The sequence below is a fragment of the Saimiri boliviensis genome, chromosome 1, assembly GCF_048565385.1.
Source record: "Saimiri boliviensis isolate mSaiBol1 chromosome 1, mSaiBol1.pri, whole genome shotgun sequence".
Classification (NCBI taxonomy): domain Eukaryota; kingdom Metazoa; phylum Chordata; class Mammalia; order Primates; family Cebidae; genus Saimiri; species Saimiri boliviensis.
The window spans coordinates 134,567,477-134,591,717 of record NC_133449.1 but is presented as its reverse complement, the minus strand read 5'-3'; the positions used below and the strand labels follow the sequence as shown (position 1 = coordinate 134,591,717).

Sequence of the window (24,241 nt, the reverse complement as noted above, 5' to 3'; positions counted from 1 at the left end):
ACAATAACCTGTCTCCTTGGCCTCCATAACTGTTGTGGGAACTGACGGCAAGGCCTCCAAGTCTCTCAAAACTCCCCAAGTCTAGGGTCAATTAGGCCAGCACTCCTTTCCACATTCTTTCTTAATCATTCCCACTTATTCAGTTCTCCTGTCAGGCCAAGATACAACAAAACTGTCTACCTCCTTAACTGTTCCTGGGAAACAGCCACACCTCATTGCCACCCTCCTCCCTCAATACCTCCCCTTTATGTCCCCCTACCTTAACCCTAGAAGTGTAGGACACCACCCACATCCATCCTGTAGTACCAAATCCCTATACTCTCCTCAGCTTCTCTGAAACTCACCTCAATTCCTAAGGAAATGTAAATGCCCTGCTCCTGTCAATCTTGCCACTTCACCCTCTTCTCCATTGTGTGTGCCAAGACATTTCCTGGTTCCACACCCGGCTGCCACCCTTAACTCTCTTTTATTAAAGTAATCAAAAAATCTTCTCCAAGGTACCCCGTGTAACTTCTCTGCCTATTCCTCCTGTTCCACTGGCTGCCCACATAACTGCACCTATTACCTGTACAAAACCCTTAATTTAACCCGCTCTTTGCTATACCAATTCAACCTAACCCTCTTCCTTATACACTGCTGAAACTCAGGGTGGTGCAGCTGGAGTTCTTAGACAAAAGCCAGGTCCGCATCCTGTTGCCTTCCTCTCTAAACTACTTGACCTCAACTGTCCTAGGTTGGCCCTAGTGCTTACGTGCGACAGCTGCCTCTGCTCTACTCCTTCTCGAGGCTTTCAAAATCACAGGCTATGCCTCACTCACTGCACAGCTCTCACAATCTTCAGGCTTTAGTATCCTCTTGGCATCTTCCACATCTGTTATCTGCCCCACGTCTTACACAACACTATTAACTCTTTATCGAAACTCCCACTATGACTATTGCACACGGCCCTAATTTTACAGCTTCTCACCTAATACCAAAACACAAGCCCCAAACCCCATGACTATGTCTCCCTAATCCATATAGCATCCTCCCCATTTCCACATATTTCTCTTTCCCATTCCAGACCCAGACCACACCTGGTTTATTGATGGCAGTTCCTCAAAGCCCGGTCAGTTGACACCAGCTAAAGCTGTACCTCATTCACCTATCATTGAGGCTGTTATACTCCCTGCATCACTTCTCAGCAAGCTGAACTAACTGCTTTAACTCGTGCTCTCTTGCTAAGGGAATACATGTAAATATCTATACTGACTCTAAATATGCCTTCCACATCCTACACCACTATGCTGCCATATTGGCAGAAAGAGGTTTCCTTACCACACAGGGGTCCTCTATTATCAATGCCCCCTTAATAAAAGCTCTCCTTAAAGCTGCCCTTCTTCCAGCCAAGGCTGGAGTCGTCCACTGTAAAGGACACCAAAAAACTTTAAATCTCATTGTCCAACGAAATGGTTTTGCCAATTAAAACAGCTAAGAAAGCAGCAAATGCACAACCAATATCCCCTCCTAGCGGACAGTATTTTTCTTTTTCATCAATTACTCCTACTTACTCTCCTTCTGAATCCTTTATCTACCAGTCAATTCCCACTCAAGGCAGTTAGTTTTTGGATCAAGGAAAATTCCTTCTTCCTGTTTCACAAGCCCATTCTATCCTCTCTTAACCATTTTCACGTGGAATATAAGCCTCTGGCCCACCTCTTAGAACCTCTTCTTCACTTCATGCAGTCCATCCTTAAAACAACTACATCTCAGTACTCCATCTGCCACTCTACCAACCCCCTGGGATTTTTGAGACCCGCCCCCCCAACACACACACACCTTTCCCACTCACCAAGCTGGGGGATTTGCTGCCACATAAAATTAGCAAATTGACTTTACTCATGCCTCGTGTCCAAAAAATTCAAGTATCTTCTTGTATGCATAGATACTTTTACAGGGTGGATTAAAGCCTTCCCTACTGGAACAGAAAAGGCTGCTGCTATTATTTCTTGTCTGTTAAATAATATCAATCCCCATTTGGCCTGCCTACTTCTATGCAATCAGACAATGGCCCTGCTTTCATTAGCCAAATCACCCAAGCAGTTTCTCAGGCGCTTAGCTTTGAATGGAATCTCCATGACCCTTACCTCCCTCAGTCATCAGGAAAAGTGGGAAAAGCTAACGGCCTCCTAAAAACACATCTTACCAAACTCATCCTTCAACTAAAGAGGGACTGGGTATCCCTTCTACCTATTGCTCTTCTCCAAATTCATGCCACTCTCCAGGAACCCACGGATACAGCCCCTTTGAACTCTTATATGGCCACACTCTTCTGCTTAGGCCTAAGCTAGCGTCCTCCCAGACACTAGCCGTCTTACAATCTATCTTCTAATTCTCCAACGAACGAGGCAGGAAATTCTTCAAGCTACTAACCTCCTCTTACCCACTCGAGATATCCAGCCTTATGATGACACCTTAGCTGGACAATCAGTGCTGGTCAAGGATCTAAACTCTCCAGTTCTACAGCCTCAGTGGAAGGGTCCCTACCTGGTTGTCCACAGTACCCCAATAAGTCTTGTCTACAAAACCCTTCCTACTGGGTTCATCAGTCCAGGATTAAACTGTGCCCATCAGACGACCAGCCTAGCCCATCCATCTCCTCTTGGAAGTCACAAGTACTCTCTCCTACTTCTCTTAAGCTAACTCAAATTCCTGAAGAGTAGACACAAATCACACATGAGTAGTTTATATTCTAACACTGACAGGAATCCTTCTCTTAACTTTGCTATTTGCAGCAGGACTCTACACAGTCAACCCTAAAGCTTGGTATACACCTCACAAGCTATTTCTGTTGCTTTCTGTCTAACCATACTTCTGATCGCCCTTCTTGTCGACATTTAAATGCCCTATGCCTGCTTGCCTTGCCAGTTTACTGTTTTCCTCCAGACCACTTTAGCTAGTATCTTGTGGTTCTATCCACAAAATTCTACCCTCAACTCCTACCCTGAGTGGATAAATGACCTTGTGTGGCAAGGGACATTCCAATTCTTTCACCCTAATGAAGTCCTCCTCTTTACTTTTCTACTCACTCTTATCTTGGTCCCATTCTGGCATTAGCTACTTCTTCCTAATTACCCTCCAATCCTTACTCCCCTAAAGCCCTTCTTCCTTCTTTTATTTGGACCTTGCATTTTCCAATTGGTTTCTCAATTTCTGCAAACCGTATTCAGGCCATCGCTAATCACTCTATACAGCAAATGCTACTTTTAACAACCCCACAACATCACCCTGTCCCAGGACCTCTCAGCCACTTAAGACAAGATGCCTTGCCAACCCTCCCCGTTCACCGGCCTGTCTTATCCCCAGTCCTGTTTCATAGCCTTCACCCCTCTAGGATCAACCTGAAACACCCACCCACCCCTCAAGAATTCCAGGCAACACTGGGCTAAGTAAGGTCAAGATGCAGCATGACAACTCTCCAGAACCCGCATATAACCCTTTCAATCCAAGTCTTCCTGGACCACATCCTGTCCAATCTTGGCCCAAGGCTTCATCACCAGCCACCTTAAAGCTATTAAGCTTCAAGGACTTAACCAAACACTTAATAAACTACAAGAATCACAGACTTTTTTTTAGGTATCCTCGCAGCCTCCCGTCATGCTCAAAGAAGCCATGAGAAACATAGCCCCTACTCACTTCTCTAACTTTTTTCTTTATACAGATATAAAAAGATGAGAATGTCAGGCCTCCAAGTCCAAGCCTAGCCATTATAGCCTGGGTGAACTGGATGTACACGTCTGGATGGTCCCCAGAGTCCAGAAAGTCTGAAGTGCCACAAGTCACCAGGTGGTGGCAGAAAGAAGCAAAACAACTAGTTCCAACCTCAACTAATGGCTCTCCCCCTGCAACCATTGTTCTACTCATCCTCACAGAATTTCCCGCCTGGACATTGGGTTTCTCAGGGCCCCAACCCCTGTAACTACGTAATTTGCCTCACCCTCCCCTCTGCTTGCAACCAATAACCCCCCCAACCTTATGATAATGCCTGTTTGTAAGAGATGACTCCTACACTTGTGATTAAGCATCCTGTGACACGCTTCCCTTCCCCAAGATAGATTACTGATCTCTACCCTTGCGGTCATGCATCCCTTGATGCCCTTCCCCTCCCTAAAATACATTACCACCTTTAACTGACCACTTGCCCCAACCTATAAAACCAACTTTTTTTTTTTTTTTTTGAGACGGAGTTTCGCTGTTGCCCAGGCTGGAGTGCAATGGCGCGATCTTGGCTCACCGCAACCTCCGCCTCCCGGGCTCAGGCAATTCTCCTGCCTCAGCCTCCCAAGTAGCTGGGGTTACAGGCACACACCACCATGCCCAGCTGATTTTTTGTATTTTTAGTAGAGACGGGGTTTCACCATGTTGACCAGGATGGTCTCGATCTCTTGACCTTGTGATCCACCTGCCTCGGCCTCCCAAAGTGCTGGGATTACAGGCTTGAGCCACCGCGCCCGGCCTGGGTTGTTTCTAATCTCTGGGAAGTAAACGCATTGCCCAACGTATTGCTGACCACTTGCCCCAACCTATAAAACCAACTTTTTTTTTTTTTTTTTTTTTTGAGACGGAGTTTCGCTGTTGCCCAGGCTGGAGTGCAATGGCGCGATCTTGGCTCACCGCAACCTCCGCCTCCCGGGCTCAGGCAATTCTCCTGCCTCAGCCTCCTAAGTAGCTGGGATTACAGGCACGCGCCACCACGCCCAGCTAGTTTTTTGTATTTTTTTTTTAGTAGAGATGGGGTTTCACCATGTTGACCAGGATGGTCTCGATCTCTCGACCTCGTGATCCACCTGCCTCGGCCTCCCAAAGTGCTGGGATTACAGGCTTGAGCCACCGCGCCCGGCCTTAAAACCAACTCTTATCCAACTGCCCTCTGCTGACTCTCTTTTCGTACTCAACCCACCCTCACCTGGGTGAATAAACAGCCATGTTACTTACACAAAGCCTGGTGTGTATCTTTACTTGAGTGATGCGCCTAACAGTAGGTACCAATAAAACACCTTCCCTTCTAATTCTCATTATTTGCATTTTTAATTGACAAATAATAATTGCACATATTTATGAGGCCCTTCTACTTTCTTAGCCTAGATGACTATGTCAAAGAATAAAATGGTTTAATTTCATTTCCTTTTCCTATTCTTGGTAAGATGCTACTACTTAACCTAGAGCTCTAAACACTCACCTTATCCCTTATCCAACAGATTCCTTGCTTTCCCCATCACTCCTTTCTTTCCTCTACCACATATTTTTAGCTAGAGAGCTTCTTCCTCCCCTTGCCCTCTATCTACCTGTCACCTATGCTCCCTTCCATCCACTTTGTATCACCTGGCTTTTCCTAAATGTTGGTGCGTACACAGATGTACTGCTATATTCTTGGGTGTAATGTACAAGGCACAACTGTAAAACAATGGCATTGTTCTTCCAGAACACATGTAATTAAGTGCTGATGTCTTCCAGTACTCACCTTAAAGGTGACACAATTTTTAACTCACAATATATTTTATGAACTGAAGAAAACCTAAATACATACTCCATACTCTTATTCTTAAAATTTCTTCGAAGTCATAAGAATATATCAGCTTTATTAGTTAAGAAAATAATTTGATGACCACTTGCCAAGTGCTAAGCACAAGTCTTAGAATGCAACAACCCTATGAAACGAGGAGCCTTTTAAATTCAGTTGAACCACAAGAAATTGTCTTTCTGTAAGTGAAAATATGCACTGCTCACATTTTCAAAAACTAACCCCAAGGTCACACAGTAGTTAACTGCAAAGTCACAACCCAACACAATCTCTAACCATGACAGATTTTTAATCCATGTTCAAAATAGGAAAGACATGCCTCTACAGCAGTTTGTGAATGAAATAAATTAAGATGGAAAAAACTTTCCCAAAGAGCTTTTGGTTGATAACAAGTTCAACAGGCAGTAATTCTAGGCCAAGGTTCCAAATAAGTTGATGTAAAATCCTGTAAAATCGGAAATACTGGGTCTGTCTAGACACACACAAAAAAGAGAATAGTATTGTACTTGTCACTAGTCAGCTATTGACAAGTTATGTCATTTTGGTTACTAATCTGAGACCTAAGCCTCTTTTCCATAAAATGAAATTTGCTCTCGACCTTTATCTCAGTGATGGCATGGGTTTAAAATAACTTATGAGAAGCCAGAAGCGGTGGCTCACTTCTGTAATCTCAGCTCTTTGGGGGGCCAAGGCAGGTGGATCACTTGAGGTCAGGAGTTCTGTACCAGCCTGGCCAACATGGTGAAACCCAGTCTCTACTAAAAACACAAAAATTAGCTAGGCATGGTGGTGGGGGGCCTGTAATCCCAGTTAATTGGAACGCTAAGGCAGGAGAATCGCTTGAACCCTGCAGGCGGATGCTGCACTGAGCCGAGATTACACCACTAGCACTCCAGCCTGGGCTACAAAGTGAGACTCTATCTCAAAAAAAATTAATAATTACGAACATCAGCAGCATGTTTGAAACAAATGCAAAAGGAACATAAGACCTTATTCTTGGATGTTTCCAGTGAGATAGAGGGACAAATTCCATTCAAACTGTCATTATTTGAATAGACTAATATTCAATTCCAATGTAGACCCCATGCCAGGCTGCTCCTAGGAGTGACCCCAGGGGCTTCCTGGGGAGAAGTGCTTAACTACTGTGACTTCCACCAAAGAGTCTCAGTCTCATCTTTACATCAGTATTTAAGAAAACATCAAAAGGGTAAACTTTTCCTCCACCTCCCTCTTCAGTCCAGCCCCATGCACTGTGTATATGCACATAATGATACCAAAACAGTTCAATGAAACTCCTTAAAATTTTCAGCTGTCTGCCCTGGGGCAGTTCTGTGAAAAAAAAAAAAAAAAAAAAAAAAAAAAAAAAAAATTCACCTGTCAAGTTTTGATAGCTGGCTACGAGACCCATAAGGGTAAGAGCAATTTTAACTTTTCCTAGGGAGTAAGCTGGGAGCATAGAAGGCCGAAGGGTACTCTTAGTCGAGATACAAAAATTACAGCTCACTCCTTCACTTAGTCTACTGACTGTGAAGTTCAATTTTCCTCAAGAGTATTCTATGGCAGACTTCAACCACCAGGTGGCACAATTTTAGAAAATAAATCAATCAGCGGGCGCTATATTAACTCTAGTATAAAGAAAATGGGTAAGCATTCTAATAACGCACTTCATCAAATCTATAATCACGGGGGAAAACCGTGTATCTTAATGCCAGTTGGCTTTTCTTTCGAAAGACTTTCCTGTTGTGCGACTGGACAGGAAATTTACACTACAGTCGTAATTTCTAACGTTATTTCAAAAGCAAAAAACAAGGCCATAAAAGCCTGTTGTTCAGAGTCTGAAAAATCTGTTCTCCAGAAAAAAACTATCCACAGAGAGCTGGCCTGTAATCCCAGCTGCTCAGGAGGTTGAGGCACGAGAATCACTTGAACCCAGGAGGTGGAGGTTGCAGTGGGCCGAGATCACGCCACTGCACTCCAGCCTGGGCAACACAGCAAAACTCCATCTCAAAATAAAATAAATTAAAATATAAAAAATAACAAACATATATTTTAAAGCCTACATTTCGGCCCTAGTATCAGTTAAATAATTATTTTTCAACTTTTCAAACTATGAGCCGTACCGCAGAAGAGGTAGCAGACGGTCAGAGACTGCCTCCCTTACCCACTTCGAGTTAGCGCAAAGGGACCAATTCTCAAGCGATGCCACTGAGAAAGGGACTGGCGCTGGCAATGTAGACCCCGTGCCAGGCTGCCCCTGGGAGTGACCCCAGGGGCGGCCTGGGGAGGAGGATTTAACTACTCTGACTTCCACCAAGGAGTTTGAGTGAATGCGCCCTCGCAGCTTTCCCTGAACAAACATTACCAAAGGGCCCAGCACTCTGCTCCGTGAATTTCAGAGGAAAATATCGTCCGAACATCTCAAGGAACGTAGAGGCTCGTGAGGCAGCATTCTTGCAAAAGCACGTGGTAAACACCCAAACGATGTCTGCTGAATGTTGAATTCATGAGTCTCAGAAACTGACAACTAGTTCAAGCCTCTACGCAGTAGGAAAAGGATGAAAAATAAACTCATTTTAAATCAACTCAACAAGTGCAAAAGCCACGATTGAGAAGAGAGGAGACATAAGAGGCATCACAAGGTAATTCCTTTGTCCTCAAAAACTTCCCCGCCTTTAAGGTTTTAAATGAAGACTTCCAAAACTAATTTACTTAAGACTCTACATAAAACCCGCGATCTTTAAACCCAAGAGAAGAAAGATCAATGTCTTGCTTTCATGAAAAAAAAAAAAAAAAAAAAAAAAGGACTGAAGGGGAAACAAGAGTGAAGGGTACTGACGGGGCTCTTAGGGTTCTCCCATCACAGAGCCAACTTTCATCGCAGCTGAAACGTGTTTGAACGGCTCCCGTTTTCTACCCGCAAATTCTCAACTGCTATTTAAACAACAACAGTTTACTGAGCGCTCATGCTGTCAAACTCTGTTGAGGGCTCCGTTCCTCAAAGCCGAGTGATGGGCTGTGCCCGTTTGACAGGCGAAGCAGCCTCGGCTCCGGGAGGGGAGGAGCGCGCCCAAGGTCGGCCAGTGAGCGGCAGGCGGATTGGAACCCCGAACGACACCCAGGGCCTGTCTCGGCCACCGGCGTCTCCCCCAGAGGGCGCCCAGCCACTCCACCCGCAGCCTCCCCAGCGCAGGAGCCCGGCTGTGGGCCTGAGGGCGCCGGGTCTCCCCGGTCCTAACTCCCCGGGCCGGCGGGAGGCAGGAAGGGGCTCGGTAGGGCGCGCCGTCCGGGGACCTGAGGAGGGACAACGGACCGTGCTCGGAACCGCCCGGACTCCCGAGACTCACCGGACTCGCGGCCACACCGGCAGGGCCGAAGCGGAAGTCACCGATGAACACGCCCGACCCGAACGCAGGCTACCAGGGAGTCGAGGACTGGACCGCTCTCCAAGCGGCGAACGCCGGGGACGCTCTACACCGCTGTCCTGGCTCCCCACCCCCGCCGCCCGCGGCCCTCAAGGCGCCTGCGCCGCCCGGCCTGGACAAGCCCATTTCTGTGGGCCCTGGGGGGAAGCACAGCGAGTCCACTGAGGCACGGCGCACCCTGCCGAGGGTCTAAGCCACAAGCCGAGCACACAAGCCGGGCTCAAGGAGCCTAAGTGCAAGTCCGCTACTGGTGCACGACTGTACACTTCTAAGAAGAGCGGAGTGGGGGCTCCGCAAGCTTCGCTTCAGTCGCTCCCCCGTGCAGTTCCCTGTGCCCAACACGCTGCCCGAAGCTCGAGCTCCGGTGGGCGGGGCTTGGAGGCAGCGGGAACTGCAATTGGTAGCTTTGAAGGCGCGGCGGGCGGGAACGGCAGCGGAGGAGTGAGACGGCAGGAGATGTGGGTCGGTAAGAGAGCCGCGGGCGGCCGTGGATCGGGTCCCGGAGGGTGCCAGGGCGTTGAGGAAGCCAGATCCCAGGCCTCGGGGGCGGCTTTCTGAGGCTTGCCGCACGTTGTGAGGCGCAGGATTGGCGCCGGGTCTCGGGCTCGGGGCGGGGAACTGCGGTAGGGGCCGCAGTGAAAGGGGGCGGTGACGCTGGGCCGGCCGTGGCGTCACCTCGCCCGCGGTGGGGCGGGGCTGAGCCTTCCGTCGGCGTGTGTCTGCGTCAGAGACCGGCCGCGTGGTCATGTGGCCCGGAACTCCGCGTTCTCAGCCTGGGGTTGTTGCCTGGCCCAGGGTTGGGGTTTTGCTTTCCTGTCACCTCGGCTTCCGTCGTTTTTCGGCTTTGTAGCCTCTTGCGTGGCTCCTCGCGCTGCCTGCTTAAAAGGGGTCTGTTGGATCATGCGTTCCACAAATCTTGAGCATCTACTTATGCCAGGCACTAAAGCGCTGAGAAGTACAAAGAAAGTTTAAAAATGGGGCCTGGCGCGGTAGTTCACGCCTGTAATCCCGTCACTTTGGGAGGGCGAGGCAGGCCGATCACCTTAGAGGACGGGAGTTCGAGACCAGCCTGGCCAGTATGGTGAAACCCCGTCTCCACTAAAACTACAATAATTAGCCGGGCGTGGTAGTAGGTGCCCGTAATCCCAACTGCTTGGGAGGCTGAGGCAGGAAAATTGCTTGTACTAGGGAGGCGGGGGTTTCAGTGAGCCGAGATTACACCACTGCACTCCAGCCTGGGCGACAGAGTGAGACTCTGGCAAAAAAAAAAAAAAAAAAAAAAAAAAAAGCTGGGCGCAGTGGCTCACGCCTATAATCCCATAATCCCAGCACTTTGGAAGGCCGAGGCAGGTGGATCACGAGGTCAAGAGATCGAGCCCATCCTCGTCAACATGGTGAAACCCCGTCTCTACTAAAAAAAATACAAAAATACAAAAATTAGCTGGGCATTGTGGCGCAGGCCTGTAGTCCCAGCTACTCGGGAGGCTGAGGCAAGAGAATTGCTTGAACCCAGGAGGTGGAGGTTGCAGTGAGCCGAGATCGCGCCATTGCACTCCAGCCTGGGTAACAGAGCAAAACTCCGTCTCAAAAAAAATAATAATAATAATTTTAAAAATGGTGAGTGGGGTAAGCGTTTACTGAAGGGATTTCCAGCTTCATTGGTGAGACTGAGTACGCTCCAAATTTCTTTAGACAGGCGTTCTGCAAACTTTACCCAGAATTATCTGATGTTCTCTTTAAAAGATGCGAAATCTCCAGCCCTCCATATCCCGTCCTCACGGTTTAACTTGATAGGGCCCAGCAATCTTCATTTTAACAGCCTTGCATGTGTGTGTGTGTTTTTGTTGTTGTTGTTTGAGATGAAGTCTCACTCTCGCCCATGCTGGAGGGCAGTGGCGCTATCCCGGCTCACTACAATCTCCTCCCGGATTCAAGCAATTCTCCTGCCTCAGTCTCCCGAGTAGCTGGGACTGCAGATGTGTGCCACGACGCCCAGCTAATTTTTGTATTTTTAGTAGAGACGGGATTTCACCATGTTGGCCAGGATGGTCTGGAGTGCCTGACCTCAAGTGATACACAGCGCCTGGCCCCTCGCCTATGTTCCTAATGGGAGAAGCTTTGACTTGATGTTTCACTTACTGCTGAATCCCAGTCAGCCCAGGTTGTCTCCTCAGGCATTCATTCCACAAGTATTTATCAAGGACGCATTAGACTGTGCTTGGGCTGACTAGACATAATTGACTATAGTGACGCAGTTCTGGATTCTAGGAGCATAGCTGTAAATAAAAACACCATCCTGCGCTAGAGCTCAACTTTAGAAACAAGAAAATAAAAAAGATAACTTCAGATAGTTCTGTAAAGGCAATTAGTAGAGGATAGCCTGGTACAGTGGCTCACGCCTGTAATCCCAGCACTATTGGAGGCCAAGACAGGAGAACCACTTGAGACCAGGAGTTCAAGAACAGCCTGGCTAACATGGCGAAACCGCATCTTTACTAAAAGTAGCTGCGCATTGTGGTGCAGACCTGTAATCCCAGCTACTCCAGAGGCTGAGGCAGAAGAATCATTTGAACCTAGGAGGCAGAGGCTGCAGGAGGCTGCAGTGAGCAGTACACTCTAGCCAGGGTTACAGAGCAAGACTCTGTCTTAAAAAAAAAAAGGCCGGGTACGGTGGCTGACCCATGAGTTCCCTCTGAAAAGGGTATCCAGAATCTGACCTCTTCCCCTGCCTCGCTAACCTCCAGCTTCTGCTCTCGCCTCCTTAGACTACGTCAGTACAGTAGCCAGATTGATCCTGGTAGAAAAGCTAAACAAGAGCATGTCCAGCCCATGCTCAGCACCTTGCAGAGTAAAACAAGCAGTGATCCCCTGAGTGGCTTTCAGGGCCCTCCACGATCCCTCATCTCACCTCCTCTATGCCTCCTTCCTCTCCCTGCTGTCCCCTCACTGGAGCCACCCCTGTCCCTTTTCCTTGAAGGCCCCAAGCAGGCTCTTGCCTCAGGACTTTTGCCCATGGTGTTCCTTCTGCCTAGAAAGCTCGTCCACACATGGCTGCTTGTCCTGCAAGGATTGTCCCAAAGTCGTATTCTCTCCAGCACCTCCACCCTCAACTCAGCCTGCTTAACATGATTCCATTTTCTCCTGCACTCTTCACTTTTGTGGTTTCCATGTTGTTTCTCTCTCTCCTTCACTAGAATGGACACGATATACTGGAACAGATAATTGTTTTTTTGGCCAAAGACATAATCTATTCCCAGTGCCTAGAAAAGTGCCTGGCATGCATAAGTAAGGCGTTACATGAATCAGTGAATGAATGAATGATTTATAGATCATCACCATCAAAAGATCAAAATACTCTAGCCAAGAAATGAGAGACAGCACCAATTTTTAAACTCTAAAGCATTTAAATATACAATTGAAGGAGAAAATAAATGCTCACGCTGAAACACTGCAGAATGGCTGGAAAAGGATAAATCAACATTTAGGTGTTTGACCTACACATCAAAATCCCAGTTAAATATGATGCTAATGGCTGGGTGCGGTGGCTCATGCCTATAATCCAAGCACTTTGGCAGGTTGAGGGTGGGTGGATTGCTTGAGTCTGAGAGTTCAAGACCAACCTGGGCAATGTAGTGAGACCCTATCTCTCTTTTTCATGTGTTGTGTATGTGTAAATAAAGATAGACAAGTTTTGTATTTGGTTAATACTTTGCTGTGCTACTTTTGCTTCATTAAAGTGCCAAAGGGATGGATGAGACTGTTGCTGAGTTCATCAAGAGGACCATCTTGAAAATCCGCATGAATGAACTGCTAACAATCCTAAAAGCCTGGGACTTTTTGCCTGAAAATCAACTGCAGACTATAAATTTCCGGCAGAGAAAGGAATCTTTAGTTCAGCACTTGGTTCGGCTGTGTGAGGTAACTGTGTTAAAAATGATGAGTCTTGAACAAAATGCTACCCCTTTGGGTTTTTCTTTCTTCTGTTCCTTACTGCAAAAGGAATGTAAGGTAGCTGCTAAACTACTAGCGAAGGGATGAGGGCTACATACAACTGCAGTGGAAAATAAACTAATTTTTAATTGACCTTTTCATCTTAAAAGAATGCTAACAGCCGGGCCCGGTGGCTCACGGCTGTAATCCCAGCACTTTGGGAGGTTGAGGCAGTGGATCATGAGGTCAAGAGATCAAGACCATCCTGGCCAACACAGTGAAACCTTGTCTCTACTAAAAATACAAAAATTAGCTGGGTGTGGTGGTACATGCCTGTAGTCCTAGCCACTAGGAGGGCTGAGGCAGGAGAATCACTTGGACCTGGGAAGCAGAGGTTGCAGTGAGCCGAGATCACACCACTGCATTCCAGCCTAGCAACAGAGCGAGACTCCATTTCAAAAAAAAAAAACAGAAAAAGAATGCTTACAAATCAATAAGAAAGAATAAGTGAATACCATAGGAGAAAAAAACACTCAGTACAAATTTAAATAATGAGCAGTAATTTTTACAGTATTTTTCTAAACCTATCTAATTATCAAGTATCAAAAGACAACAGCCAGATTTGTTGACAAAGTTGCAGAGAAAGGAATCCTTTCATGTGTATTTATCTGCTTAATTGCTTTTTGTTTTAAAATGTTTTCAGACTATCAGAAAAGTTGCACATATAGTTCAAATAATTTTCTTATTCCAATATACTGGTTTCTCCTTCATTTAACTTGTTTATTTTATTTACTTATTTTTGAGACAGAGTCTTGCTCTGTTACCCAGGCTGGAGTGCAGTGGCACAGTCGGCTCACTGCAACCTCTGCCTCCCACATTCAAGCGATTCTCCTGCCTCAGCCTCCTGCGTAGCTGGGACTGCTGGCATGCACCACTATATCGGGCTAATTTTTGTATTTTCAGTAGAGATAAGGTTTTGCCATGTTGACCAGGTTGATCTCCAACTCCTGACCTCAAGTGATCCGCTTGCCTTGGCCTTCCAAAGTGCTGGGATTACCAGTATGAGCCACCGCACCCAACTTCCTTTACTTTTAAATAAATACACTTTTTGACCTAGCAATTCTATTTATGGAAATTCATAGTAAGAAAATAGTAAAAAATAAGGAAGTATATGTAAATAATATAATTGATAAGTATTTATAGAAATTAAGATGCATTGTAGCATTGTTTTAAAACCAAAACAGATCCACATAAACACATGTATACTAATGTTCACAGCAACATTATTCATAGAAACCACAAACTGGAGACAACCCAAATGTCCATCATCAGGTAAACAGATGAACAGATTGTGATGCATCCATACAGTGGATACACTCAGCAATAAAAAGGAGTGAAGTATTCATAGATGCCAACATATGGATGATATCAAAATAACTGTGCTAAGTAAAAGCCAGACCAAAAAAACAAGTACATACTTAACGTTAACATTCACACAAACCTCTAGAAAATGCAAACAAATCTATAATGACAGAAAGCACATCAGTGTTTGCCTCAGGACTAACAGTTGGGAGGTAGAGACACGGGGACAAAGAAGAGTGAGGGGGGTGGTGACAAGAAAGAGACACAAGACTGGGCCCAATGGCCTCTGCCTGGAATCCCAGCACTTTGGAATGCCAAGGCAGGCAGATCATTTGGGGTTAGGAGAACAGCCTGGCCAACATGAAAACTCCACTTCTACTAAAACTACAAAAATTAGATGGGCGTGGTGGTGCACACCTGTAATCCCAACTACTCAGGAGGCTGCGGCAGGAGAGTCACTTGAACCTGGGAGACAAAGGTTGCAGTGGGCGAAGATTGCACCTTTGCACTCCTGGGCAGCAATGAGACTGTGCCTCAAAAAAAAAAAAATAGACAGGAGAACATTTGGGAGGCAGTGCTGTTGGATCTTGTCACTGTCTTGGTTGTGGTAATGGTTTTGTGTGTATATTCATAAGTCATAACTCAGCAAATTGTATACTTTAATAATATATATAGTTTAATGGATGATAATTATAGTTCAATAAAGTTCATTTTAAAAAAAAAAAATCCAGAAATTAAAAGTGATAAATGAGGAATAAATTGTGAGCGAAGATTTTGAATGCCTGGACTGAGACATGAATCAGAAAGAATGTCCACTGGTTAACAGGAGAACAGAGGGGAGACAGGTTGTCAGTGAAGTACTGAGAACGTGCTAGTAGTCTGTTCTAACCAATCCTAAAATGTGTATTAAAGGGATACAAACAAACCTATCACCACAGTTAGGCTAATTAATATGTTTTCTTTTTTAGGAAAAGCATGCAAGTCTCAATGATGCTGCCCTGTTAGACATCATTTGTAAGTTTTAGTGATTTGTATTTACACTTAACCAATCAGTTTCATCAGAGGCAATTTTATTTCTTTCTATGTGAGACAGAGTCTCCCTCTGTCGCCCAGGCTGGAGTGTAGTGACACCATCTCAGCTCACTACAACCTCTGCTCCTGGATTCAAGTGATCTTCCAACCTTCTCCCTCTGTCACCCAGGCTGGAGTGTAGTGACACGATCTCAACTCACTGCAACCTCTGCTCCTGGATTCAAGTGATCTTCCAACGTCAGCCTCCCAAGTGGCTGGGACTATAGGCTTGTACCACCATGCGTGGCTAATTTTTTCTATTTTTTGCCATGTTTTGCCATGTTGCCCAGGCTGTCTCCAGCTCCTGGGTTCAAGTGGTCATCCTGCCTCTGCCTCCCACAGTGCTGGGATTACAGGTGTGAACCGCTGTACCTGATCCAGAAACAGTTTTGTACATAAGGCCTCAGGTTCTAGAGTCGAGGAGACCTTGTTTCAAATCCCAGCTGTGTCACTTGGCTACATGTTCTTTGCCAAGTTACAACACCTTTCTAAGCCTCAGACTTCAAGCAGAGATAATAGTACAGTATGTACTTCACAGGATTCTTGTTAGCATTAAATGAGATAATGCCTGAGAAGCTGTTAGTGTGGTAACTGGCACATCATAAGCACAAAGTAAATGCTTGTTAGGCTTTGTATTACTCAGGTTGCCAACTTACAATAGCTCAACTTAACATTTTTCAACTAGTATGAAAGCAGCATGCCAGTAGGAAAGCAGCAGGGATTCAACAGAAACCATGCTTCGAGTTCCCATATGACCATTCTTTTCTCACTTTCAGTACAGTATTTAATAAGTTACATTAGGTATTCAACACTTTATGATATAAGCCTTTATGTTGGGTGATTTTGCCCAACTGTAGGCTACTGTAAGTGCTCTGAGCACCTATAAGGTAGGCTAAGCTAGGATGTATGAAGGGTAGGTGAATTATATTCACCTCAAGGTGGATTTATCGGGCATAGCCCCATCATAAGTGAAGAAGAGTCTGTATTATTATTACAGCATTTGAAAATATCTTTCGGAAAATTTATTCCTATTACACTGCAGTTTCTCACCTTTCCTCCCTTCCTCTCATTGATTTTTGTCTAGCTTTGCTGTCTGTACTTTTTTAAGATGTCTGTTTTTATCATCAGGAGGCAACGTAGTATAGGGGCTGAGAACACAGGCCTTGGGGCCAGATTTCTTGGGTTCATTTCATGGCTCCATTATTGCCTCCCTGTGAGCTCTGGAAAAAGCTGGTTAACATCTCTGTGCCATGCCAACATGTCTGGTTTTATCATTTGACCAAACTGTATAATAGTGATAATATCACATAAGGTTATGGTGAGGATTAAATAAGATGTTAAATACTTAGAATAGAACCTGGTATCTACTAATTGTGATCATTATGTATTAGCTGTTTTCTGTAAGTGTAATGAAAATTATCTTTATTAATACCTTGCTCCAACTATGCCATCGCTGAATTCAGGGCATCGGCATCGTTCATCAAACATAAACTGAAGCCTGGTATGATGGTGTGCAACACTTGGGAGGCTGAGGCAGGAGGATCGCTTGACCCTGCTAGTTCAAAGTCCAGTTAACATAGTGAAACCCTGTCTTTTAGAAAAACAAAATAAATACTGAGTGCTTGCTTTATGCTACACAGTTAAGTTTAGACCTGGGACTACAACAGTAAACAGGTCCCTCACTTCCATGAATGTCTAGTTGGGAAGACAGGTAGTGTATAAATGAACATCTAAATACATAATGTAGCCAGGCACGGTAGCTCACGCCTGTAATCCCAGCACTTTGGGAGGCCGAGGTGAGTGGATCACCTGAGGTCAGGAGTTCGAGACCAGCCTCGCCAACATGGTGAAACCCCATCTCTACTAAAAGTACAAAAAATTAGCAGGGCATTGTGGCAGGCATCTGCAATCCTAGCTACTCGAGATACTGAGGCAGGAGAATTGCTTGAACCCAGGAGGCAGAGGTTGCAATGGGCTGAACTCGCACTATTGCACTCCAACCTGGGCAACAAGAGTGAAACTCAATCTCAAAAATATAATAAGTACACACACACACACACACACACACACACATATAAATATATATATACGTAATATGACATCAGGTAATGGTGCGTCCTCCGATGGGAACTGGGAACTAACACGGGACGTTTGGGGTGGGGTGATGAGGGTGGGGGCTACTCTGAGTAGAGAGCAGAATGAGGTGGGGAATGGGATGTGTAAGGAGCTAGGAGAAGAGGCTTCAGACAGAGGAACAGGTGACTCAAATGTGGGTCCTGTGGGGCACAGCATTCCCTCTTGTGCAAGATTAATGTGGCATTCTGTGGGGCAGGCTTATGTGGAAATAGAATAAATGGGCTAACATAGAATAAATACCAAAACTCAACTGTGTCATCTTAATGGGCTGGATTGGATAATGATTTGCTTTATTCGTATGAAGTAAATTTAATCCATATAAAGTTTATGTTTTGAATATAAATCTGTATAACCCCATTTGTGAATTACTGTTATTTTCCCCAGTTTTATATTATAAAAATATCAATAAGCATATTACTTCAAAGTTCTATGATATGCTAGTAGTAAACCTTTTTTCTCTCTCTCAGATACTCAATTTCATCAACACCAGAAAATCTGGGATGTTTTTCAGATGAGTAAAGAACCAGGTAATATTTTCTGTTTATAATTGAATGTTTGTATTTGATATTTTGGCTTGGACCCAGGAGGCAGAGGTGAGCTGAGATCCACTGTACTCTAGCCTGGGTGACAAAGTGAGACACCATCTCAAAAAAAAAAAAAAAAAAAAAAAATAGCAGTATGTTCCTCATTTCTTTCAAAATTAGGTGATTATTTATTACACCTTTATGGAAAATGAGAAGCATATTTCTTGGTGCCATGTCAGAAGTACTAGCAGCATTTGTGTGATTTGATCATTATTGCTCTAGAATTATACTAAATGCTTAGTTTCAGGGTTCTTTGTAAATGTATTTACTGAAGACATTGTAGCTGTCTTGATTTTTCTTTATTGTGTTTCACTTTGGCAGGTGAAGATGTTGACCTTTTTGATATGAAACAATTCAAAAATTCATTTAAGAAAATTCTTCAGAGAGCATTAAAGAATGTAAGAATAAAAATCATCTTTTACATAAAATTCAATGTAATGATGTCTGTGCACTTAAAATTTGCTACTTAGTTTTTTTTGGTAAGAAATTCAGTTAGAGGCCGGGCGCGGTGGCTCAAGCCTGTAATCCCAGCACTTTGGGAGGCCGAGGCGGGTGGATCACGAGGTCGAAAGATTGAAACCATCCTGCTCAACATGGTGAAACCCCGTCTCTACTAAAAATACAAAAAAACTAGCTGGGCGTGGTGGCGCGTGCCTGTAATCCCAGCTACTTAGGAGGCTGAGGCAGGAGAATTGCCTGAGCCCAGGAGGCGGAGGTTGCGGTGAGCCGAGATCGCGCCATTGCACTCCAGCCTGGGTAACAAGAGCGAATCTCCTTCTCAAAAAAAAAAAAAAAAAAAAGAAATTCAGTTAGTAATAGTTCATACTGTTCTACTCCATATCAAAGACACACTGTAAATATTATAAAATCTTCCCTTTCCTCTCACCTGTCCATTCAGGGGGTGATACTTCCTTTTCAGGCAGAACTCAATCCAATAGAGCTCTCTGCAGTGATGGAACTGCTCTTTATTGTCACTGCTCAGTTCAGCCACATGTGGCTGCTGAGCACTTGAAATGTGGCTAGTGTGACTGAGCAGCTGAATTTTTAATCTCTCTTTTTTTTTTTTTTTTTTTTTTTAGACAGAGTCTTAGTCACCCAGGCTGGAGTGCAGTGGCGAGATCTCGGCTCACTGCAACCTCTGCCTCCTGAGTTCAAGAAATTCTTCTGGCTTAGCCTCCTGTAGCTGGGACTACAGGTGTGCACCAGTAGGCCCAGCTACCTTTTGTATTTCCAGTAGAGACAGAGTTTCTCCATGTTGACCAGGCTAGTCTTGAACTCCTAACCTCAGGTGATCTGCCTACCTCAGCCTCCCAAAATGCTGGAACTAGAGGCGTGAGCTACCGTACCCGGCCTGAATTTTTAATCTTATTTAACTTTAATGATTTTACATTAAGTAGCCACATGGAGCTAGTAGTTCCAGTAATGGTCAGTACAAATCTGAAGCACCCTTGATTTCACAGATGTTTTTGCTTTTGTAATGTGAAACAAAGAAGCTATTCAGAATAAGATGCCCTTGCATTCAAGCTAGTAGAGGCCTACAGCACGTGACTGGGGCCAAGCTCTGTGCTGCTCACCCAAGAAAGTCACACAGCTCTGCGCCACCATACCCTGGACTGGGGAGACTTCCTTGTCTCCTGGACTGAGGGAATTCAGAAAAGGAGCTAAATAAAGGGAGCAGAATTTGCTAGTGCCACCATAACAACCCACTTTTCCTAGAACAAGATCTCAGAGGGAGGAAATAGAGACGTGGGCGAGCCAAGTGCATTTCACTCAAGTTCCTCATTTCCAGGCTCAGAGCTTTAAAGGGAAGCTGAATTAGAGGGGAGCTGAGAATCTAGGAACCGGCTATTAAATTCCAGACTAACTGGCAACCATATGTAGCAGTTTAGAAGGGCCTGTATTTTATCAATGAAATGGATACAGGGTAGTACTTCCTCTGGTCTCGCCATATAACATTCCCACAGGAGTTTTTACCTTCTGAGCTAAATGCATAAGAGCATTAGGAATAGTATATTTTTAAGCCCATTATTACACAGAAATCTTATGTTTCTTTTTTCCTTTTTTTTTTTTTTTTTTTAAATGAGACATGGTCTCACTCTGTTGCCCAGGCTGGAATGCACTGACATGATCTTGGCTCATGATAGCCTCGACCTTGCAGGCTCAAGCCATCTTCCCACCTCAGCCTCTCAAGTAGCTGGGACTATAGGCACATGCTACCGTGCCTGGCTTTTTTTTTTTTTTTTTTTTTTTGGTAGAGATGGAGTTTCACTACATTGGTCAGGTTGTTCTCAAACTCTTGGGCTCAAGCAATTCTCCGACCTCAGCCTCCCAAAGTGCTGGGATTACAGGCATGAGTCATAACACCTGACTTAATTACATAGAAATCTTACTCTTAAACTTGATAGTGGATGCTAGATCTGTGCTAGATGCTGAAAAGGCTTCATTATAAAACAATCTCATTTATAAGGCTGCCTTACCTCATAAACTCTTACAGCTGGAAGAGCAGTTTTCAGGACAAGCCCAAGAAATTATTTTTCTCTGCAAAAAAAACTTTTTTAAAAAAATTAGCCAGGCATGATGGCATGTGCCTGTGGTCCCAGCTACTAAGGAGGCTGAGATGGGAGGATGGCTCGAGCCCAGGAAGTGGAGGCTGCAGTGAGTGAGCTAGGATCATGCCACAGCCCTCCAGCCAGAGCAACAGAGTAAGACCCAGTCTCGAAAAAAAGAAATGAAAAAGATTTTTTTTTTTAATCGCAAAATGTTTTCCCAAAAATACCCAAAATACTCCTGAAAAGGAGAAAAGACTGCCAGGTCTCAACCTGCATGCAAGATTATAGGGACATCGCCGGGCGCGGTGGCTCAAGCCTATAATCCCAGCACTTTTGGGAGGCCGAGGCGGGTGGATCACAAGGTCAAGAGATCGAGACCATCCTGGTCAACATGGTGAAACCCCGTCTCTACTAAAAATACAAAAAATTAGCTGGGCATGGTGGCACATGCCTGTAATCCCAGTTACTCTGGAGGCTGAGGCAGGAGAATTGCCTGAACCCAGGAGGCGGAGGTGGCAGTGAGCCGAGATCATGCCATTGCACTCCAGCCTGGGTAACAAGAGCGAAACTCCGTCTCAAAAAAAAAAAAAAATTATAGGGACATCATCACTTACCCCTAAAAATCACCTGGAATTGGTGCCACAGTGAGATTTTAATTAGGAAACTTAATCCTTTTTTTTTTTTTTTTTTTTTTTTTTTTTTAATGAGGTGACAGTCAGCTTCAGAGAAACTGAGGAGAATGCAGTCTGGATTCGAATTGCCTGGGGAACACAGTACACAAAGCCAAACCAGTACAAACCCACCTATGTGGTATACTACTCCCAGACTCCGTACGCCTTCACGTCCTCCTCCAGGCTGAGGTGCAATGCACCACTTCTGGGTCAGGTATGGAAGAAATTGTCACAAGCTGTAATATTTTATTATCCTTATCGCAAAGTTCTATAAAGATTTTAACTGCTCAATAAGTATTTGATACAGAATACCAGGTGAGGTGTAGTGGCGTGTACCTGTGGTCCCAGCTATTTGGGAGGCTGAAGTGGGAGGATTGCTTGTCCCAGGATTCCAAGGCTGCAGTGAGCTGTGATCACAAGACAAAGCAACATATCACCTCAAAAAAAAAAAGATAAAGAATACCACATTTAATTCTTGTTCTCTTAAAATAAGAAACAGAGAGTTGTTATCTGCAGATGGGAACACAGCATAAGGTATTAGTTTGGGGCTATACTTTATTGTTTTTTGATCTAGAAATAATGCATGCTTAATATAAAAAAATGCAACCAATATAGAAGTCTCTAAAGATAAAAAGGCTTCAAAGCTTCATACCCCTATTCCCTGTTCCATACATTCAAAATAACTACCGTCAGAGTTTGCTATTTCCTTTGACAGGATGTTTATTAGAAAAGCCAAGGCAGCGGGTGCGGTGGCTCAAGCCTGTAATCCCAGCACTTTGGGAGGTGGGTGGATCACGAGGTCAAGAGATCAAGACCATCCTGGTCAACATGGTGAAACCTCGTCTCTACTAAAAATACAAAACATTAGCTGGGCATGGTGGCGCGTGCCTGTAATCCCAGCTACTCAGGAGGCTGAGGCAGGAGAATTGCCTGAACCCAGGAGGCGGAGGTTGCGGTGAGCCGAGATCGCGCCATTGCACTCCAGCCTGGGTAACGAGCGAAACTCTGTCTCAAAAAAAAAAAAAAAAATTGAATATGTATATATTTGCCAGGCGCGGTGGCTCAAGCCTGTAATCCCAGCACTTTGGGAGGCCGAGGCGGGTGGATCACGAGATCAAGAGATCGAGACCATCCTGGTCAACATGGTGAAACCCCGTCTCTACTAAAAGTGCAAAAAATTAGCTGGGCATGGTGGCACATGCCTGTAATCCCAGCTACTCAGGAGGCTGAGGCAGGAGAATTGCCTGAGCCCAGGAGGTTGCGGTGAGCCGAGATCACGCCATTGCACTCCAGCCTGGGTAACAAGGGTGAAACTCCGTCTCAAAAAAAAAAAAAAAAGAAAAGCCAGGGCAGGCCGGGTTTGGTGGTTCATGCCTGTAATCCCAGCACTTTGGGAGGCCAAGGCAGGTGGATCACCTGAGGTCAGGAGCTCAAGACCAGACTGGCCAGCATGGTGAAACCCCATCTCTATTAAAAATACAAAAAAATTAGCTGAGATGGTGGCGGGCGCATGTAATCCCAGCTACTTGGGAAGCTGAGGCAGGAAAATCACTTGAACCTGGGAGGTGGTGATTGCAGTGAGCCAAGATTGTGCCATTGCACTCCATCCTGGGCAACAAGAAAGAAACTCAAAAAAAGAAATTCAACAGAACATTTCCACATGGTTACAAATGAATATACCTCATTGCTTTTTCATAACTGTATAATTTGCCTATTGATGAACATCATTTTCATTTGGAACCATTTCTCCCACATTCCATACACAAGGAGACTGCTTTAACCTAAGATGTAGCCTCTGTTCAGAGTCTGCTTCTCTTTATGGTTCTGCCTTTAGTATCACAAGCTTCTTAGGATCTTTCCCCAAAGTAAGTTCTCCCTAAATTGGCGTGGCAATTGCTGCTGCCACTATTAGCATTCACAACCGCAGTGGCACCTTCAATTGGTTCCAGAGCTGCCACATCAGCTGGTTGTAGTGAGTAGCTTCGCCATCCTGGCTGCATCACCTCCTGTCACTACACACAGCAGAGCTGGGTACAGAGCTGAGTGGAGCCGCTGTGTGGACTCCAGTGTTGTGACCAGGCGAGCGCCAGGATCCCTGTGACTGTACTTGCTTGTCATTTAAGTTTTTTGGTGGTTTATCGAAATGGCAAAGACTGCTACTCAATTCTATTTCCTTTTAACACTTCTTTACATTTGGGCTCTCCTCCTCCATGACACATAGTAGTCTTTCATTCAGTTACACCTAGGTAGTTTAAACATTACCTTACCACAGGTAGTTTAAACATTACCCTAAAGGCTAGTGTTCTATTTTTTTTTTTTTTTTTTTTTTTTTTGAGACAGAGTCTCGCCCTGTCACCCCGGGTACAGTGGGACATGATCTTTGCTCACTGCACTCTCCACCTCCGAGGTTTAATCGATTTTCCTGCCTCAGCCTCCCGAGTAGCTGGGACTACAGGCACTCACCACCATGCCTGGCTAATGTATTTTTGTATTTTTAGTGGAGATGGAGTTTCACCTTATTGTCCAGGCTGGTCTTGAACTCCTCACCTCAAGTGATACACCCACCTCGGCCTGCCAGAGCTCTGGGATTACAGACATGAGCCACCACTCGGACTAATGTTCATTTCTATTGCACATCTTAAGGCAAACTTGTCTCTATTCTCTAGATCCAAGTAAACATCTTGACCTATCATAGTAATTCTGTTTCAGTCTTCTTTTTCCTTGACAGGAAACTTTTTTAAGCTGTATTCAATACACACTTTTTTCTTCAGTATTTGCCATAAAGCATACATATCTGCATTTCTGAATGGCAGTATCATTATAGTATTAGATGACTCATATTCAAAAACAGTAACATTTTGAGTATTTATTTTTTATTCCTAAGTCTGAACTTGATTTATTATAACTCCTAACTTTAAACAGGGTCACTTTTCTTAAAAAATGATTTAAAAAACTG

The 24,241-nt window shown here is 44.8% G+C and overlaps 2 protein-coding genes across 5 annotated transcripts in view; one reads left to right on the top strand and one right to left on the bottom strand.

Annotated features, from left to right (window-relative positions):
* Positions 1 to 9,063, bottom strand: part of CMC2 (C-X9-C motif containing 2) — a 35,374-nt gene extending 26,311 nt beyond the window's left edge. Inside the window, exon 1 of one of the 2 annotated variants that reach the window (XM_074404778.1) lies at positions 8,905 to 9,063. The gene's annotated coding sequence lies outside the window, so the exon portion shown is untranslated. The remainder of the gene's footprint in view (positions 1 to 8,904) is intronic. The other variant, XM_003938069.4, reaches the window with a different exon arrangement.
* Positions 9,064 to 9,363: 300 nt separating this feature from the next.
* The window catches only part of CENPN (centromere protein N), a 24,229-nt gene continuing 9,351 nt past the window's right edge, over positions 9,364 to 24,241 (top strand). For 2 of the 3 annotated variants that reach the window (XM_074404765.1, XM_039462911.2), the window contains exons 1-6: positions 9,364 to 9,448; positions 12,720 to 12,900; positions 15,243 to 15,288; positions 17,949 to 18,008; positions 18,387 to 18,463; positions 21,323 to 21,499. In XM_074404765.1, the coding sequence (XP_074260866.1) occupies positions 12,730 to 12,900; positions 15,243 to 15,288; positions 17,949 to 18,008; positions 18,387 to 18,463; positions 21,323 to 21,499 (531 nt within the window). In that variant the 5' untranslated portion in view covers positions 9,364 to 9,448; positions 12,720 to 12,729. The remainder of the gene's footprint in view (positions 9,449 to 12,719; positions 12,901 to 15,242; positions 15,289 to 17,948; positions 18,009 to 18,386; positions 18,464 to 21,322; positions 21,500 to 24,241) is intronic. The other variant, XM_074404772.1, reaches the window with a different exon arrangement.